Below are 19,468 nucleotides of genomic sequence, written 5' to 3'. Positions count from 1 at the left end.
AGACTTGTTTCGAATCTCACATTCATGTCCAAGATTCTAGAGAAATCTCTGAAAATCCTACTTCAATCTGTCCTGTCACTTTATTGACTCATGGATATACATGAGTCTGGCCCGGGCCATAGTAAAGAAACTGCTCTCCTGCGCCTAGTGAATGATCTGTGTGCAGCCGATTCTAGGATGGACAGTTTACTCGTACTTTTTGGTTTGAGTGCAGCTTTGGATACAGTTGACCACAAGAAGCTTATAAATTGTTTACGATATCAAATCGGAATAGACAGAACTGCATTAAGCTAGTTTTTCTCTTACCTCGTTGACTGGAAGTAGGCTGTTATCACAGATAACACCATCTCAGAGACTCGACCTGACTTGTGGTGTGTAGTCTGTCTTACAGACCCTGATACAAATATATCAAATACAGCCCATGCAAGTCTATAATGTTTGGCAAGTCTAGATTTCTACGGTATCTGAAAATGAAGAGAGTCTGGGCTCCTTTTAATTATTTTTTTTATTAAGATAATTTAACAACTATTTTTTTTTTAACGATATGTTCATTTCAGAGACTAGATGTTAGTCTATGTGGTGTGCTACAAGGTTCAGTCCTTGGACCGATCCACTTTACGCTTTACACACGGCACCTCGGGAATATCATTGATCGTCATACAGTAACACATTACTTTTATGCCGATAACACCCAGTTCGATAATCATTCATTCCTGAAAATGTTTCAAAGTCACTATTAGAAGACTGCTTGGTTGGCGTCAAGATGTGGATGGCTGAAAGCCAATGACAACAAAACAGAAGCCAAGCTTGTCAGATCTGGACCTAAAGATCTTGGGTCACTGAAACATCTATGGTGATTGGAGATTCATGCATACCATACAGCAGTAAAGTTAAACAATTAGGTGTTTATCTAGACGCTGACATATTCATGAATAGTCACATATCATACATGTAGATCCTGCTACTTCCACATACGGAAAATCGGATCCATAGGGACTTTACCTTACAAACGAAGCTGCACATCATTTATTGAGGCGTCTGATCCTATCCAGGCTGGACTGTTGTAGTGGGCTGCTCATCAACATCAATCCAGGCATACTCACAAAATTTCAGAGAATCCAGAAGTTTGCAGTGCGTTTGGTTAGCAGATGTGGCAAGACGGTATCGATTACATCAGTCACGATGTCATCACACTGGCTGCCCATCGAAGCAAGGATTTAATATAAGATCATGACCATCACCTACAGATGTGTGAACACCTTGCCCCATCCTACCCTGCCGATCTCATCACACCTTATGCACCAGAAAGACAGTTACAAATTGTTAGTTCAGAGACATGGTTTTGGCCGCCGAAGGGGAAAACGAACGGTGGCATGTTGCGTTCAGGAGGTCGTGACGTCTGGCCACGTCATACCAACAGACGTTAAAAGATGGTACTTCTGTTACCCTTCCTAGCCCTCGTCATAAAGGGAACAGAACAAGGACTGGTCGGCTCGGAGTCAGTATACTGTGGTGTCTGAGTGGGGTTTTCATGTTAAACTGCGGCATGGTATCTCTTTGGGCTAGCACTATAAAATCGGCATTAGTCGGGACTAGTACAAGCAGACATACACACGCACGCACGCACACACACACACACACACACACACACACACATACACACACGCATGCATGCACGTCGCTATATAAGTGCAACAATCTTGAACGCGACCTTAAACCCCATTTCACCTCATCACATCACCTCTCAATTTGGCAGCTATAATATAATGTTACTTTTATTATACATGGCTTTTGTGGGATTAAGTGTCGTATCTTATATGCAGATCAAATCAAGACAGCCGCAATGTGTTTACCACTTCATATTCTTTCAAATAAATTAAATTATCTGTAGTCTAAAGACACCTCTCAGCTATGTGATATCACTGTTAGCTCTTTTACACCTAGCATGGCGGTTTGAAGTGTGGAGTATTTCAATACTGGGCCATAGTTTCCTTGTAACTTACACAATTACATCAACCAAGTATATGAACCTTTTCACTCTTGCCATGTCTTTATTGTTTTATAACAGCTTCTCCACAAAATAACTTTAAACGGAAAGGAAGAACATTTTTTTATCCGTTTGGTTTATCAGCTGGACAAACTGATCAATTGTAAGATTGCCTAAGTCACGGTGTCCATGTCCCACGAAACATGTCAACCCTCCCTTTCTCCTTTGATATATGTAACAAGTTACTTTACAGATAAATTATGAGAAGGTTGTCTCTAAATGCAATAGCAAATGTATGCTCATAAGTTAAATTATCAGTGAATAAAACTACACGTGGACACCATGTATCTTACTTAAATCAATTACGTGTGGTGTACATTATGCCCCGTTTTCCCTGAATATGGTACTCATTTTTTGTGCTAATTTCATGTATGCATGTATGAGCATGTTTATCTAAGCTTGGCCAGCTTTAATGAGCGTTTCTATACACTTTTTATTTTGGGACATGCCATTGTCACAAGTTTGTGTCCCAGTTTTAAAATAGTGCAGAAGTGCATTCTAAATTATTGTATTCACCCAATCTCACTTCGACATAATTATGTGTTACGACAACATGGGTTGAAACACAGCGAATACTTTTTATGGGAGTATTGATGACAAGAACTATTGCGAACAGAGGATTTTCCTCATAGCTTAAGCACAAGTTCTACCAAATCGGCCAGCTTCCGTGTCGTGTTGATATTTTTAGTGGTTTACGTTATGACATGAATTCACTCGCTTACCTCCCTTTGAGGAACTAACATGTCGGAACCTGCAGTTCAGTTCATATACGTTTTCCAGTTGAATTACGAAACGTTGATAACCGGTGCGTGAGGCGTCGACACTTGTGTGCCACGCACTTATTAACTAGACATAGCCATGAAGGAATAAAACTGCCCAGAGACGTCAACTCAAACTGTAGAAAAAGGACGTCACCAATTAGTAAAACAATTGCTCATTTTCGCTTGTTTATTGTCAAGAACACACGTACTTTTTTTCCAAATAACGAACGTTGAGTTATGTCATACTATGTTTGATGTAAGAAGTCCATCTAAAGTGTTAATCACGCCGATCACTATATTTTGAAAAAATATCTAGACCTCTGTATTTAGAAACAAAAATTGTAACGTCAAACAGAAAAAAAAGATCCTGTGCCGTGACTACATGAGAATTATATGCTTTAAAGAATATGACAGGCCCGCTTGAAGATTACATGAAATAGTATGTCCCTAGTTACCTAATTAATGATTCTCCAAAGAGGTATGATGCTGATAATTTGTTGTGACCAAAAGAAATGTAGAGAACAAATTTGTCAAATTGTTTTTTTCTACATTTTTGACAGGCATTAAAACAAAACAAAAGATGGAAAGCAAGACAACGTTGAAGAGGTCAGCGTCAGATCTGAATGACATTGACACAGATGTGAATGCCACACCCACCAAACAAGCTAAAGTAAATGTCAATAACAGTTCTTTGGAAGGTGGAAATAATAGGGCAGGATCACCTAGTGGAGTTACAACAAACGGAACTGCAGTTACTGTTGCAAATGGAGGAACATCAGATGGGACACAAGATGATAAGCCAGCCATTGTCAAAATTGCATCAGTTCAACGTGATGCTGAGGTGATTGCATCTGTGGTGCCCAATGTTAACGTGTCGGCAGTTTATGACAAACTTGCATCACAGAGAAAAAACCCAAACCGAATGGACATTGTGACAACAGAATTACTTGACAATCCACCAGATAACGACTTAGGGACAGATGAAGCCCTTGGAACCAAAGGAGAAACTGCTTCAAAGCAAACTCTCTATGAGGATGTGAAATCTGTGGTTCACAAAGTCAAGCAAGTTGCTGCATCTATGAAATTAAATCCTGCTGAAATTAATGTTCTCCTGGAAAGGCATGCTGATGCTGCTGACCGGACAGATGTTGTTGCTAATCTGTTTCTCCAGGATTTGAAGAATACCGCTGGAGCTTCCAATGAAGTGGACCTGTTTGATGAGGTTCAGAAGGTGATCACTAAGGTCCCAGCAGCAAATCCTGATCAGGTTTACACCTTGCTGGAGTCTTTTAGTAGCCATGGTGACAGAGTTCAGAAAGTGGTTGATCAGTTGACAAAAGTTGTTGACAAGCCTGTGTTGAAAAAGGATGATTCTTTACCAAATGATCCACAGTTGAGAAATGATCCAGTTTTCTTGGACATGAGAAAGGTAGCTAAGATGTTTCCTGAAATGGACAGGAACGAAATCTATGCATATATAGAAGCTCACCATGATAAAAAGGATAGAGTCCAACTTGTCATAGAGGAAATTCTACGTTCAACCAGAGGAAGCCTCAGCACATCTCTATCAGTTTCCAGTGATGGAGGGGAGGTAACTCCAATGAAACCAGCTTTTCAAGGTGCCTGTAGCCTTGAAGGGGAGGTTGACCAACTGCGGGAAATATTCCCAGATTGTGATCCTAACTATCTGTTTGAACAGCTGGAAGAAAAGGCAAATGATGCAGAGAGAGTGAAAAATTTGGCAGCACAAATGTTTGAAAAACGGAACTATCCAAAATTGAAAGATATGTTGGATAAGCAACAGAAGATTGCTAAACAAAGACAGATTAAGAATTTAAAATTTGACATGGAAAACTTCTTATCCAAATTTCCAGATCCAGTGGAATATTTCTCAAAGACAGACACAAATATGAGTGACAATTATAAAGAACACTGCCTTGCATATGTCAAAAATGAGTTTGAATGGTTCAAAGATGGTTACTTGAAGAAAGTATTAGATAAAAACAATTTTCATTTGGCACCAGCCCTCCAGGAATTTAAAGGATTAAAAGCGTCTTTGGAAGGTAATGATGTTGACTACATTATGCCAATTATTCCAGTTTCTGACACATTCATCAACTTCATCATGTGCAGGAACGGTACTATTATTAGGCCTAAACACATTAACCTAATTTTAAAGTGGCTTTCCCACATTTTTTTTCTAAAAACGAAGACCTATATACCTGCATTATTTTGAAATTACAGTAAACTATGATTATAACAAACTCAAAGGGGCCACTGATTTCAGGTTGTTATAACTGTAGTTCATTGTAAGCATATATGCAGCATATATACAGCAAATGGCCGAGACCAAAAATTAAGATCGTTATATCCACCTATTTGTTATAAGTGTGTTCATTTTGAACATAGTTTACTATAACCATAATCAAAATGTGACAATTTTGATGACTTTCCAGAGTTTATTTGAAGTATTAAAGCTATTCCCATTGAATGTTTCTTTTTGAAATGGCAAGAAAATCTTCTAAAAATTGTGTGTCTTTATATTTTCTGACATATTACTCATAATCATTACGGATGTTGGTAGATAGTAACAACCATTTTCTCGCTGGACAGTAAAATTTGATTCACCCGAGCACATAAAGCATGGTTTAGGCAAGTTCTTGGCCCTTTTACTGATTAATTTGAACCACGTCTAACTTACATCATGCACCGAAGAGCTTCCAGGCCACAATCATAGTATTGAAGTACAACACTCAATATTAAGTTCAATATTTCTTACTTTTCACCTGGCACAATAGCAACGAGTTCCAAACCAGGTGCTCTTCAGCGTAAGAACAACACAAGTACTTCATACCAGCACAATTTAGTGTCAATTTTAGCTTTATTGGGCTATTTTAAGATTTGTATCAATGTAATACCTTTGTGTGATGAATAAATTCCGACACATTTAACAAAACAAAAACTGTATGAGTTGATGGTAGTTGGCTGCATGAACAACTCTATTCTGTGAAAGTCGTTGGAATAATACTGTCTAGGTAGATGGTAGAAGAAAGTTACTTTGATTTGAACACATCTGGCATTTTATAACAAGGCAGTTGTAAAGCCTATTCATGTACACGACTGCTGGCCAAAGCAGTCGCTGCATGAGATATTATTGAAAATGTGAAATGGTGAACCTCCCAAGAGGTTATTACTAGGTGGGAAGATACCTACAATACATTAGGCAAAAGTTGCAGTAGGTTTTTAACTTAAGCTTAACGTCTTGGCCAAATGTCCTTGTTTTGATTTTTCCAACCCAAGCAGAAATTCTGATTTATATGCTCAAAGAAACAGTTGCCCGTGGGGATGCCTAATTTTTGTCTAAGTGCCTTACCCTCTTATTTCACATGGATGTTATAAATTAGAAAGTCCAGCATTTCACATGTTGTTTTCTCAATAAACCTAAGATGCCATATGGTTTAATTTAGACAAAATTGTCCTGATCCTCTGAAGATAGGTAACTATGGTCACCACACCTCATGAATCATAACGCATGCCTCATGGATCAAGGAATGAAGTTTTAGTCTTTAGTTTCTTATGTTGGAGTTTTATGTGGGAAACTTGAAAAATTAAATGTTTTGACATAATTGAACTTGGTTCTGTTCTGGGATTGTAGAAATTCAAGCAAATCCTTTGAGGTTTTTTTGAGAATCCACGTGGTATCAATTTTACTTGTACCAATTACTTTCTTTTTTATCAGATTTCTTCCTCATTTAACATACTAGCCTTATCCTAGTAGGTGTCAATCACAACTACAGTTAGCTTTTTTGAAGAAATCGTCAACCTAGGCAATGTTAAACATATACCATGAACTCATACAGTTTTTGTTTTGTTAAATATCGTGGAATATACACATTACAGAAAAGTAATACATTGATACCAATCCTAAAATAGCCCAATAAAGCTAAAATTGATACAAAATTAGGCTGGTATGAAGTATTTTTGTTATTACGCTGAAAAGTTCCTGGGTTTTTACCTGTCGCTATCGCGCCAGATGACCCCAAAAGTAAAGTAAGAAATAGTTAACACATTATTGAGTGTTGTATATAATAACAATAATGATTGTGATCTGGAAGACCTTCGGTGCATGATATAAGTTAGATTTGGTTCAAAGTATTAAGTAAAAGGGCTAGAAAGTTGCCTAAACCATGCTCAATGTGCATTGGTTAAGTCACAATTTTTACTGTCCTGGGAGAAAACATCCGGTTTGGCATGGACAGAGGTTTCCCCTTGTGTAATAACTAACATGACAAAGATCCTATTACTAAATGTCAGCATCAATTTTGAAGAAAATGTGATATTCCAAACTTAAAAGAGTCATTGGAAGCGAGTATGATTGAAGAATATTTGTGTTGTGTTTTTTTTTATTGTTACAAATATCTGAATTGAGGTGATAAAGAAATGAACCCAAAATGTTTTAGAAAGCTCACTTCTGATTGGCCCAATACCCACGCATCCTTCATTTAGATTGTTTATGTTTTGTTTCTGCAGAGGAACATTTTGTCACAAAGAAACTGAGACAAGAACCTCGAACAAAGCGTTTGTCTTTCCCAGATGAGCCAGATGAGAGATTCTACCATGAACTGATTTACTCACAAAATGAACAGAGAATCAAAGGTAAAACTTCACACACATGTGCCCTCAATTTGACCGTCTCAGCAGCCATAGTGTATTACCCATTTATAGCCATTTCAAGCTGTCAACTACATATACATGTGAGCTTCAGTGCTGTCACACTATTTTTGAGGTTTTTTTAAACTTGTAATACTTGTTGTTTTTTTACTTTTTTCAAGAACTTTCAGATAGAAATAATAACCAGTTATTTTAAATGTGTCAAAAGTCAGGAATCTATTGAATATTGGTTTACAGATTTGCTATAGTACTATGACTATTTCAATGATCCCAATAAATAAAAATAACTAATAAATTAAAACATAACTGAGTGAAATATATTTTCAGCGAACTATTTTTTTATGTGTAAAATAATAACTGAATTTACGCTATCAAGATATTTGCTATAAAAGCTTGATGTATCTGTCCTATTTATAGGGAGATTCTTCACAATTGTCAATTTTTAAGCTTATCCTATCTCGCACTATGCATTTCTCATTCTTCTCTCGATCCTAAGTGAAACGTGCCTAAACAAAGGTTCACCCGAACCCATCCAGCATCACCATAGTCACCTCCCAAACATCTGGGTCATGCACACTTTTCATGCTGATCAACCTACACGCGCTGACCTTCCCAAGCCAACTCATTCTCTTTCTATTCACCATGATGTGGTGATGTGTTTACACCAGGGGAATCCATTGTATTTTTCTCTTTTTCACATTTGCCCTCTTCAAATTTTTCCAGTGTTCATCTTGTTCTTGGTCGTGTTTTTCATCATGGACTGACAGTCCACACATCGTCCCAGATGTCTAACTTGCAGATGAATCTTCTCTCCATCTGTCCTGCACGATGTTTGTTCAGACTGTTGTGGGTGCTGTTGCATATCTGCGCGCTGTGCTCAGTGTTTGACTTGCCTGTTGAATCTTCAGTATATACCTTCATAAGTGTCGGCATCTGGAGCAGGACATGCTCTCTATATCTACTGAAAAATTGACAAAATCTATAAAAATTCCTTTGAAGATCGGCAAAACTATCCACACCTTCAATGATTGGGGATTCATTGAGCCCCGCACGTCCCATATTATTTGTCGCCAAGTATGATGTATCCGATAGTTTTTTGACAGAAGACACCTCAATCTAAACCACTCTGTCTATTATGAAGAATTTACACTCATCAGCTTTGGCAAACCAAAATACAAATTAGTATGTACGGATAGTTCTTTCAGCAATTTAGATCTGACTGAGCCTGTATTTTCTTCACAGTCTGCCACGATCCCTCTAAAAGCTAGGAAGTCTTCCTGAGACAGTATTGTTTTTTCGTCGCCCTCGTCTTCTGTTGCTAATAATGTCAAGCTTTTTCAGCCTTAGGGCATCCCTAAGACTGTGGCTTTGATTACACCGTCTACAGTTACTTCTCGTTGCTCCCCGTCTACTCCTAGATGTTCCAGATCCCCTATTTGTCGTTCTCCTGGAGAGCAGTCATCACAGGATTACTGATCAGACTTGTTGGACTCTTCACTTGATCAAGATTCACGAGGGTCTCGTTTTCAAGAGAGTTCTCATGAGGATTGATGATCCCCTGATGGTGATCAGCTTGTGAAGTCTTGTCATTTGGCGGATAATGTATCTTCCACAGCTCTGTTGCGGAACTCGAATCGACGAAGAGAAGGATCATTCACGACCGGCCTTCACTCCTACTCAGTCAGACTCTGTGAGGTTCTTAGTAACAGGTCCAGCTCCTCTTGCGGCCGGGGACATGGTCACCAAGGACAACATGGTGGCAGATGAAGCGGACATACCATATCTTTCTCCCCACTGAAAAGTGCCAGCGAATCTCAAAGATCAGGAAATACGACCTCTAAATGACTCGTTACTTCATCAGAACAACTGTTCCTGTGGTTCCATCACCCATCAACGGATAATTGGGCCTATTCGCAAAAGATTTGGGCCATCCCGTACTACGTCTTCTACAAACTTGGTATCATATACCCTTCATTGTGACGCCTCCTCTAATGTACAAGCCTCTTAAATGCCTATATCCAGACAGTCAGCTTCTGGTTCTCACAGATGCTATAAATTTGTTACTGGCAAAGAATTGCTAGATTGTCTGGGCACAGCTCTGACAACGGTCCTGAAGAAAGACAGCTTTCAACTCTCGCTCATTTTCAATGAAAATCTTCTTCAGCACCGTGGCTATTTACCCGCCTAAATAGTCTTATCATCAAATTCCTACACCTTCACGGCATCGTCCTCAAATCATACATAGACGACTGCATTCAGGCATTCATCTCATACACCTAAACTTTACGCAGCATCTTCTTCATCAACTCGGTTTGATTGTCAACTCAAAAAAACGTAGGCAAGATGTTCATGCCCCAGGATCGTTGGATGAAGATTCAACACCTTCTCTGCGTCAGTGGCAACAAATTCTCAGTCTCCACCTGCAACCACTTCAAGGTTTTCTCAAGCCCATTCTCCAGAAAGATGATTGCCCTTTGTTTTGGCACATTTCCACTTTGGATCAAAAGAAGAATGGGACATGCATTGTGTGAGTAGGATAAGTATAAATATACAATTTATATCAGTTTTGTGTTTTATGATTGCATAATGTAGACAATGGTTATTGTTGCTTTTACAGATCATTTCCTGAAGATTGAGCTGGATAGGAAAAGGAAACTTGCAGCTGCAAGAAGAAAAGGAGAACTTTATGAATGTGGATGTTGTTTTGATGATGAACTTCTGTTTGAGGACTTGTCTGCCTGTGCAGACGGCCATCTCTTCTGTCGAGAATGTATCCGCCGATCTACGGAGTCCGCCCTTGGTGAAGGGAAGACAAAATTCCCCTGCTTGACAGGGGAATGTGAGTATGACATTCCACTGACAGTCCTGCAGGAAGTCCTCACATCAGCAATGTTCTCAAGAATGTTGTCACGGTTACAGGAAGAGGAGATTCGAATGGCTGAAATTCCTGATCTGGTCTCGTGCCCATTCTGTAATTTTGCCACCATTATGGCCAACCCCAGTGATAAAGTATTCAAATGCCTCAACTCAGAATGTCTCAAGGAGACATGCAGGTCGGTATTTTCATCTCGGGTTTATTTTCGTTATAAATACTGACATAATTTCATTATTTCATTTCCCTAACTCAACTCATGTTGATGATGAGAATTATTTTTCCAGACTGTGCAAGGAACCCAATCATGTGCCACTGAAGTGTGAGGAGGTGGAGAAGCAAGGGGAGACCAGCATGAGAACCTACATCGAGAACCGCATCTCGGAGGCCATGTTGAGAACCTGTCATCGTTGCAAGAAGAGGTTTTTCAAGGATTCTGGTTGCAACAAGATGACATGTTCTTGTGGTGCCACCAGTTGCTACGTTTGCCGAGAACCAGACATAGACTATGATCACTTTAATGGTGGCAGGTAAACATCATGTTTTCATCTTTTTGCTATAGCCCAGTTCTAGCTCACCTGACTGCTTGTCTGGTGTCTATTGGCGGCAGTGGAGCCATCTGTTAACATTTTCTCCCCAGAAATCACTTGACACCAGAAATGTTCAAGAGATTTGGATCCGATTTTCAATATGGCCACCACGGCAATCAAATGAATTGGAAATTATTCAGTTATTATTCTCAGTATGGAGACTTCATATTTGTAATACCACCTTAGCTCCATTTTAAGTTGTAGCAGTATCACACAGGGTATATGTGGTTTTATGCATCCTGGGTAAGGTGTTGTCCTGTGAGCCAGAGGCAAGTGGTATAAAACCTAATGATAGACTCATAAAACTGCATGTACCCTAAATGATACTGCTACAACAAATTTCTCTCCTGACATGTTTTAATCTGCCATTGTAAAAGAATTAAAACAAATTCCAAATTGATGGAAAACAGCTGTTTGATATGAGCTTGATTAACTTGTACTGTGTCACGTGACTTATTGATTCCGAAAAAGAAAAGTGTGCAGGTTTTTGCTTTGGAGCGGGGTATAAGGGATGTATTCTCCAGAAAGTCATGTGCAGCCTGTCTTCGTCATGATGGGTATAAGGGATTACATTTCCCCTGGACCCTGTATAATTTTACCTCATGAAAAGAAACTTTACTCCACAAATAAGCTGTCTCCCTTACTCACCATTGTTTCAAGCTCTCAAGGCTTTTTTGTGGTAAAAATGTAGTACGGTACTCTTTAATTTGATAAAAAAAAGTTACTGGTGACTTTAAGATACTGAATATTTGTGTCTGTCCACAGATGCAGCAACACTGAGGATGCCAAAAAAATCCACTTGGAAGAGATGGAGAAGGCAGCCGAGGAGGCCAAGGCACAATATCTGAAGGATCACCCGGATGCAGACATCCACTCTCTCAAGTACGACCCCAGGAAACATGTACAGGAATGTAAGTACTGTAGTAGCATCATTCATCAAGCTTGAAATAGCATCAGTCATCATACTTATACTTTCAACAGTCATCAGGCATATAATACACTGGTTGATTGAGGATGGAATTGAGGAATGGAAGTATCCTTCTTCACATCAGGTTTGTGGGAGTCATGTCATCTTCCTGACTTTGAAGAAAACCTTAGCAGCAGCAAAGACAATTTTTTCAAACTGAAAAGATTTATGTAAATAACTTTGGCTATTTAGACTTTGAGACTGTCAATGAGGATTGCAAAAGTCATTGTTTGTGACTTGGTTTACAGATTGTTTTTCAAAACCATCAGTTAGGGGGTTGAAGTAAAACTGAAAAGTAAAACTACTGGTGGTATTGTATATAAAAAATTAGCACGAAAGGAAGGAAATGTGTTGTTTGGGGTGTTTTAGATCACTTCCCAAATTCATCTTTACTAATTTTTATTCTACAGCTATTCCAATGAAACTTAGTCTAAAGGAAATAAGCAATGTCTACCTCAACTATAAAAATGTTGGTCAATATTAGGAAGGAATTATGATTTAGATATACCGGTATATTGATACAAGTGTCATAATACCCTACACACTAGCAAAAGTTATATTAGTCAGCAGCTTCAGCTATTCAGTAAAACCAGCAATATATATGTGGGACTCAGATCTATGGTAGGACTCTGATCCGTGGCAGATTCTCAGATCTATGGCAGATTCCACAAATAGGGCAGATATTGGTGTTTACTCAGATCTATGGCAGATTATTACATAATATTAATAATTGGCAATTTCGATAGCGCTAAACTTGTGTGGCCACCATCACCATTCTCTTGTTTCATGAAACCATAGAAGCTCAGAAGAATTCATGGTGTACTATATTTAATAATCTGACGATTTGTCGGACTTCTACTTATATCAACGAAACATCATTTATTATTCATAGACATGTATTTACATAAAATGCATGACACAATATTCATGTAATTGTTAACACTTGGTCTGTTCTTTTCTTTCATATGCCCCTCTCTTGTATCGGCTGCCTGTACAAATCGAACCACTTTTGCTTTCTTCCACCTGGTACATTCTCCTGGTGTTTGTTTGCTTTGTAAAGAAAATGATAACCTTCCTCCAAAATCTACTGCCAAACCCAGTAATTCCTTTATTCTTTACTTGATTGGGTCTGAAAAAAAATGCTTTGCCCTCTTGAGGGGAGTAGTCCTTCGCTTGGACCAGGTTGTCTGCAAACTGTACAATGGGAGAATCTAATTTGTACAATGGGACAATCTAATTTGTAACAATGTATTATGCGTTAATATTAATAATTAGGGGAAGAGCAAGAAATTACATAAATCGTTCATCCTGTGTAAACATAATAATATGTTGGAATTTCTTAATAAATACCTTTTTTCGCAGATGTTTTTTTTTAGGGATCCATAGATTGCATTAGTCCAACTTATTTTTTATTTCTTCATTTTATATTTGTCGTGAATTTGCTGTTGATTCTTAATAATGTAAATCTTACAATCGCAAATATTTCAGTGCTGAAATCTTTCTGATATAATTATATTTTTATGTTGGATATTGTTAGGTAATATTTTACAGTACATTTTACCAGTATAGCAGTGGCAAAAACTTTTGTACACTATTCATGTACTTCATTTTCATCATCCAGATTACTTCTCTCAGCAGTGAAGCTTCTGTTGTACAGTGACTTGTAGTAATCACTAATGTCATCTCAAGCATGACATCATAAAACAATTGAACTGATTGTCCATTCACGGATGAGATATTATTGCAAACGTGACTTCACATAGCAATGAGAGTCTTGCCACGGATCTGAGAATATGCTACAGATTAGAGTCCTGCCATAAATCTGTGTACATACATATATTTGAGTGAGTGTGTAGAATATTACAACATTATGAACACTCAAAGGAACACTAGGAATGTGCTTCATTCATTGTACCAATGTAGGGAATTGAACTGGGGTCTTCAGTGTGATAAGCAAACACTGTGACTACTAGGCCACTCAGGCTCAGTATCATGTATCTGTATCATATATAGTTTACAGAACAGGTTCTTATCATACTTTGTGTATGCATATGTGTGAAATATTTTTTTACTTTACTTTAATTGGACGAACTCCATGGTTTAGTGGGTAGAGTGTCTGCCCAGAGAGCAGAAGGTCGGCAAGTCAATCCCCTGGCTGCATCACACCAATGGAGGTTAAAAGATGGTACTTGTCACTCTCCCTGGCACTCAGTAATCTTTTACGAGATAAAACAAAGATTTTGCTCAGTCATTATTCTGTGTCTTGAGTGGGTTGCCATGTTAAGCTACAGCATGGTACCTCATCAGGCTGGCACTAGAAAACCAGTTATTCCAGACCAGTACAAGCAGCCATACATGGGCATGCACAGGGCTACATACTGTATTCAACGTAATAAGCGCCCAGGGCGCCCTCAAAATTAGAAATATAATTTGAAAGTTCGTAAACTTTGTGGTTTATACGGACAGCCTGAAGTGATACAAAAGAAAAGTATGTGCATATCATACATGACAGATATTTTTTGAGGAATTAGTTGCTCATAATTAAGGGTGCATATAACACACGAGTGCATATTATACACGAATAAATAAGTCTTGTGAACATTGATCAATCGGAAGGGGCGCTAATTGGGATTTTTAACTAATCACTACATTTTAGCAAAAATCGCTGTGGGCGCTTATTAGAGCGGAACGCTTATTACGTCCAATACAGTAAGTGCAATAATCTTGAACGTGACGTTAAACCTTATTTCACCTCACCTCAACTTTGATTTTTTTGTTTCAGATAAAATGGGTACAGGTTACAATGGCAATGATGGTTATGACGGGTAAGTTGTCTACAATAGTTTTGTCAATTCTATGTTTGTCGCACTGTATACACTTGACACTTGACATGTAATTGGCAACAGTGTTGATGGCAACAGGATATAATTTCTGGATCATGATCATGTTGATATTTCCTTCTGTGATATGTATGGTGTGTGTATATGCCCAGTTCACACGATGTGTGTATATGCCCAGTTCCCAACTTAAGCTATGTGTATTAGGCTTGACTCTGGTAACATTCTTTTCGGCTAAACTACAGTTATGACAGCCTATATCAAAAGTAAAATCTACAAAAGTTGATGCAGAAAGATAAATTTGGGATACTGTATTCAAATGAAGTTTGCACAGACTTGTATGCTAATCAGAGCTCCAGTATAGCTGATATATCCTAGCTACATCACCACAGCTGAATTAATTTTGGGTTGCTTTTGTACAAATACACATGAAGAAGTTTGATAACCCAATAGTATGACAACACTGTGCAGTGACCCTTTTTTCAACTAATCTATAGTTATGTCTTTACTGATCTTTTGTTGCTGCACATACTGTAATTCAACGTAATAAGCGCCCAGGGCGCTCTCAAAATTAGAAATAGGGGGCTCTTATTTGAAAAGAATTTTGGTGAGAAAAAAATACAGAATTGAAAGATCATAAATTTCGTGATTTATGGTGACAGCCTGAAAAGAAACAAATGAAAAGTCTGTGCGTATTATACACGACAGATATATTTTCCAGGATTTAATTGCCCATAATTAAGAGTATATAACACAAGAGTGCATATTATACACGAATAAATAAGTGTTCATTGATCAATCGGAAGGGGTGCTAATTGGGATTGTTCACTAGCCAATATATTAGCAAATATTGCCGTGGGCGCTTATTAGAGCGGGGCGCTTATTACGTCGAATACGGTATTGCTTTTTGTAACTTAGACATGTATCACTCATTCACTGTGGGGCAGCACATGAACATTTGTTGATTTTAAGTTATTATTACTTTATTTTTAAAAAATGTCTAATTATCAGCTTACAAAAGCCAATAGACTGGTCCCAAGAGGGTAAAAATATAGTTAGTATCCAATGTGAATTATAACGTGTGGAAATACTCAATGGCTCGAAAACAATTTCGGAAGCCCTGATGATAATAACGCTATGCTTCCATCTTGGCTCCTTATTTATTTAGTGACATATGGCCATGATCAATTATATCTCTCCTGTCATCTCATTCTTAAACACTGCCCTACTTGACTGTATTAGTTTGAACGGTCATTTGATCATTGAAACCTGCTTATCTATGTATGTTGAATAAATGGATGACATCATTGGATTGTAAATGATATAATTTGTTTGACCATTGCAACTTACTTCTCTAAGTAGGTTTTTATTGTTCAGGATAGTCATTTGATCAATGCAACTTTCTCTAAGTCGGTTTTTGTTTGTAAGGACGATCAACTGATAATTGCAACCCCCTTCTCTATGTGTAGCTTAAAAAATATGTCTTTTGGGCAGGCGATTGTAATGAGATAGGCCTAATCATATACAAATACTATTTTACACAGTGATTTTCAAGGGGAATAGTTCTTAATTCTTTGTTTGAGTCAGACAAATCATGAGAAACAGAAAAACTAAAAGCAGTACCCTAAGAAATAAGAGTATCGGTATTGAGATTAACAGGAATGAGAATTTTTTCACATATCCGTTGAATCCACAGATTTTGTTTTGTGACACATGCTATTACAACATACTCATAAATCTTATAGTCCACAGTAGCAGTGGGATTAAACACTGAGGCATCACGTACTTAGTGCAAATTAGTGGTGAAAACATAAATATTTTCATCCATTGCCCCATACTTTACACTGTCAACTGTCATCTCTCTGTCAGGTATTTGGCCACCCAGTCTATGAAAACGATGGCTTATGCACCACAGATAAAAGCAGATGCAAGTATCATGATACAAATCAGATCGTGACCAAGGTATCGTGATGCGTATCAGATTGCACAGTTGGTGTATTGTCCGAGCCCTAGTCTCTAGACCCCAGCTTTCAGTGCTTTTTGTTTTTAATTTTTTTCTCATTAATGATTAATGAAAAAATATGTTTTGGATGATGGTCTTTTGATTCTGTAATGTTTTAATGTTGCAGATACAGGGAGGAAGGGTCTGATGATGGAGATGATGATGACAGTGACTACTAACCTCTCTTTGACTTCAAGTCAACCTGTGCCAGGATCCCTAAGTGGATCAGGTGATCAGTCTCAATGACTTTGTGGATGGCGTGTTGATGTTCTCCAACAGTGCATATCACTGCTCATACTATCAATCACTGGATTCTCTGGATTCTCTGATGACACAATTATTTGCAGATCGCCGTCATATTGCTGGAATATTGCTGAGTGTGGCATTAAACAACAAACACTCACATCCTGTGATATGTTGCCTGGATTATGATTCTTACATTAATGATTTAGGGCCATGATTGATAATGTTTATCTTTGTTACTGTTGTCTTGGTTCAAGACGGAATACAGGTCTTGTTGATAAGGTACTTAATTTCATCAACATTGGAAAACAAATGTATATTTTTATTATATTTCTTCCAAGTTTAAGGAATATTAGAATCAGATGAGTCATTCATTATTGAATACATGTATGTGGATAACATTATTGGATTTTAAATGATATCATATGTTATCAGTTGATTGTTATAATATGATTTTGTGTTATCTGTAGTGAAAATGAGAGTGAACATTTACAAGACTGCAATTGTACACGTATATGTCATATCTATGGTACATCATCTCGCTGAGCACATTCTGAGAATCATGAATCATGCCACAGTGCATCAATGTTAAATCATAACAGCAGCAGTTGTCCAGGTTTACCACCTGCATTGTCAAGATGAAATAATAATGTTTGGTACCTCAGATATTGTTTTTTGTTGAAATGAGGTTGTCAACTTTACAGAACATTTATTTATATGGCTTTTCCATGTTGTTTCCCTAGTTTAATTTCTGTTTCACTGAGATGTGTGAGAGCAAGGATGGGAGAGGACTCTCTCATGTTGCGTCTTCAGTTATATCCCTCAGTTACTCTAGATCAACAGTAATTTATGGTCCCAGAAATAACTGAGTGAATGTTTTTTGTGCAATATTCTAGCTGTATCAGTATGAGCCGTGGGCTTGGTGAACAAGTTATAGTTACCCTGCCAGGTGTGGTGCACAGGGCTGCTTCATCGAACAGATGGGAATAGGTGTATCATCTGACTGTATAATATGTTTTCAAAAGCAGCAATTACACCCAACAGAATGTTTGCTTCTGGAACCTGAATACCAATCCAAAATGTATTTCAAATAGTTTATGTTGTATTTTTGATAGAGATTTGGCGTCTCTGATATCACCTTATTACATTTGAAGGAGAAACAATTGATGCTGTCAGAGAACTGTTACAATCATCCAGGTGACACATTGTAATTGGACCGCCTCCATGGTCTGGATAAGATGTCTGCCTGGAGAGTTGGTGGTTCGACCACATGGCCAAATGACGTGAAAAAGATGGTTCTTGTTCTTACTCCGCCTGGCACTCAGTATTTAGAGGCTAAAACAAGGACTGTTCGGCCTAACTTATGTGAGTGGGATATACCAAACTTCAGCATGGCATCAGTAGGCTGGCACTATTAACCCTCTATTTGTGTCCACACATGCACGTATGCATAAAGAATACAAGTGACTGAAAACAGGGACTGGATGGACTATAGTGTGAGACAAAAATGAGATGTCTCCGTTAAGTTTTTCAATGAAAGTCCTTTTGTGCCTTAAAAATTGTTTGAATATTATTTATTTTAGAGAGTTCATATTTATAGCATTTTTATCTATATTTATCAGTGTGTTCACATGTATCTGTATAATGTTTACATTAATGTTTTGTTGGATAATGCTTCTATTACAATTTTATTTCAAGTGTATATATTTGTATTTATTCTGTTGTGTGTATTCCCCATTTATTAGGTGTATGAGTCAAATGTAAGGGTGGAGATCACACCGTTATGCATTTATGTGAAGTAACCAGTCATAATGCAGTAGTACAAACTTTCCCTCACCTTCACATGACTAATATCTTTGTGTGTCTTTGTTCCTGCCATTCTGTTTCTATTTAGTGGAATTTTAAGCTCATCTTGACTGAAGGGCCATCTAAGCTCAAAGGGAGGCACTGGTGGCCAAGTCATCTAAGGCAGCATAGTTCTCTATGCAGTGTTGCGCCCCTTAGGCGTGCCAAAAGCCTTAGATCATGGGTTTGAATCCAGATTTGAATCGGTGTTTGTCAGCACCATACCCGTGCTCGTGCGTTTCACCAAGGTGGTAAACATCTAATGCCTGCATCATTTCGGGCTTTCCTCCCACTTCAAGCTGACACCTGTGATCTAACTGTAATACTGTTCAAAGAAGCCTTAAACCAATCCTCTTACTCTAAGCTATGTTTTGCCATGGGGCACAATTCAGCATCCAGAATTCTTCTCAAGAGCTGCTGTGGTTTTTATGATTATATTTTTTGTTTTTCTAACGGGATCGGGTGGTCAGGCTCACCGACTTGGTTGATGCATGTCATATAGTTGGAATATTGCTGAGTGCGGTGTTAAACAACAAACAAACATTTCAAAACTTGACACGTGACCAGCGACGATTCCCCCAGTTTCGACGTTGTGTACACCATTGATGTCTGTTTGCAGTATGACGATTGAAC

The 19,468-nt window shown here is 38.1% G+C and overlaps 1 protein-coding gene across 2 annotated transcripts; it reads left to right on the top strand.

Annotated features, from left to right (window-relative positions):
• Positions 1 to 2,786: 2,786 nt before the first annotated feature.
• On the top strand, positions 2,787 to 18,435 carry LOC139443404 (uncharacterized). Of its 2 annotated transcripts, none has more exons than XM_071224391.1 (8): positions 2,787 to 2,852; positions 3,369 to 4,871; positions 7,339 to 7,464; positions 10,097 to 10,532; positions 10,639 to 10,881; positions 11,707 to 11,852; positions 14,691 to 14,733; positions 16,875 to 18,435. In XM_071224391.1, exons 1-8 carry the CDS (start codon positions 2,789 to 2,791, stop codon positions 16,924 to 16,926), a joined length of 2,613 nt encoding a protein of 870 aa, XP_071080492.1. In that variant the 5' UTR covers positions 2,787 to 2,788; the 3' UTR covers positions 16,927 to 18,435. The 2 variants fall into 2 exon arrangements, with proteins under 2 accessions (XP_071080492.1, XP_071080493.1); XM_071224392.1 differs by having other exon boundaries at positions 2,796 to 2,968.
• Positions 18,436 to 19,468: the final 1,033 nt, after the last annotated feature.

Source organism: Haliotis cracherodii, unplaced genomic scaffold (assembly GCF_022045235.1).
Source record: "Haliotis cracherodii isolate W230 unplaced genomic scaffold, xgHalCrac1.p SCAF_5, whole genome shotgun sequence".
In the NCBI taxonomy this organism is placed as follows: domain Eukaryota; kingdom Metazoa; phylum Mollusca; class Gastropoda; order Lepetellida; family Haliotidae; genus Haliotis; species Haliotis cracherodii.
This window is presented reverse-complemented; position numbering and strand designations above follow the sequence as displayed.

Bases quoted from the DNA above. Each gene is read 5' to 3' on its own strand.
- LOC139443404 (XM_071224391.1), top strand. From the start codon at position 2,789: ATGTCGGAACCTGCAGTTCAGTTCATATACGTTTTCCAGTTGAATTAC. The intron at 4,872-7,338 runs GTAATGATGTTG...TTGTTTCTGCAG, and splicing joins ATTAAAAGCGTCTTTGGAAG to AGGAACATTTTGTCACAAAG. The intron at 14,734-16,874 runs GTAAGTTGTCTA...TTAATGTTGCAG, and splicing joins GGCAATGATGGTTATGACGG to ATACAGGGAGGAAGGGTCTG.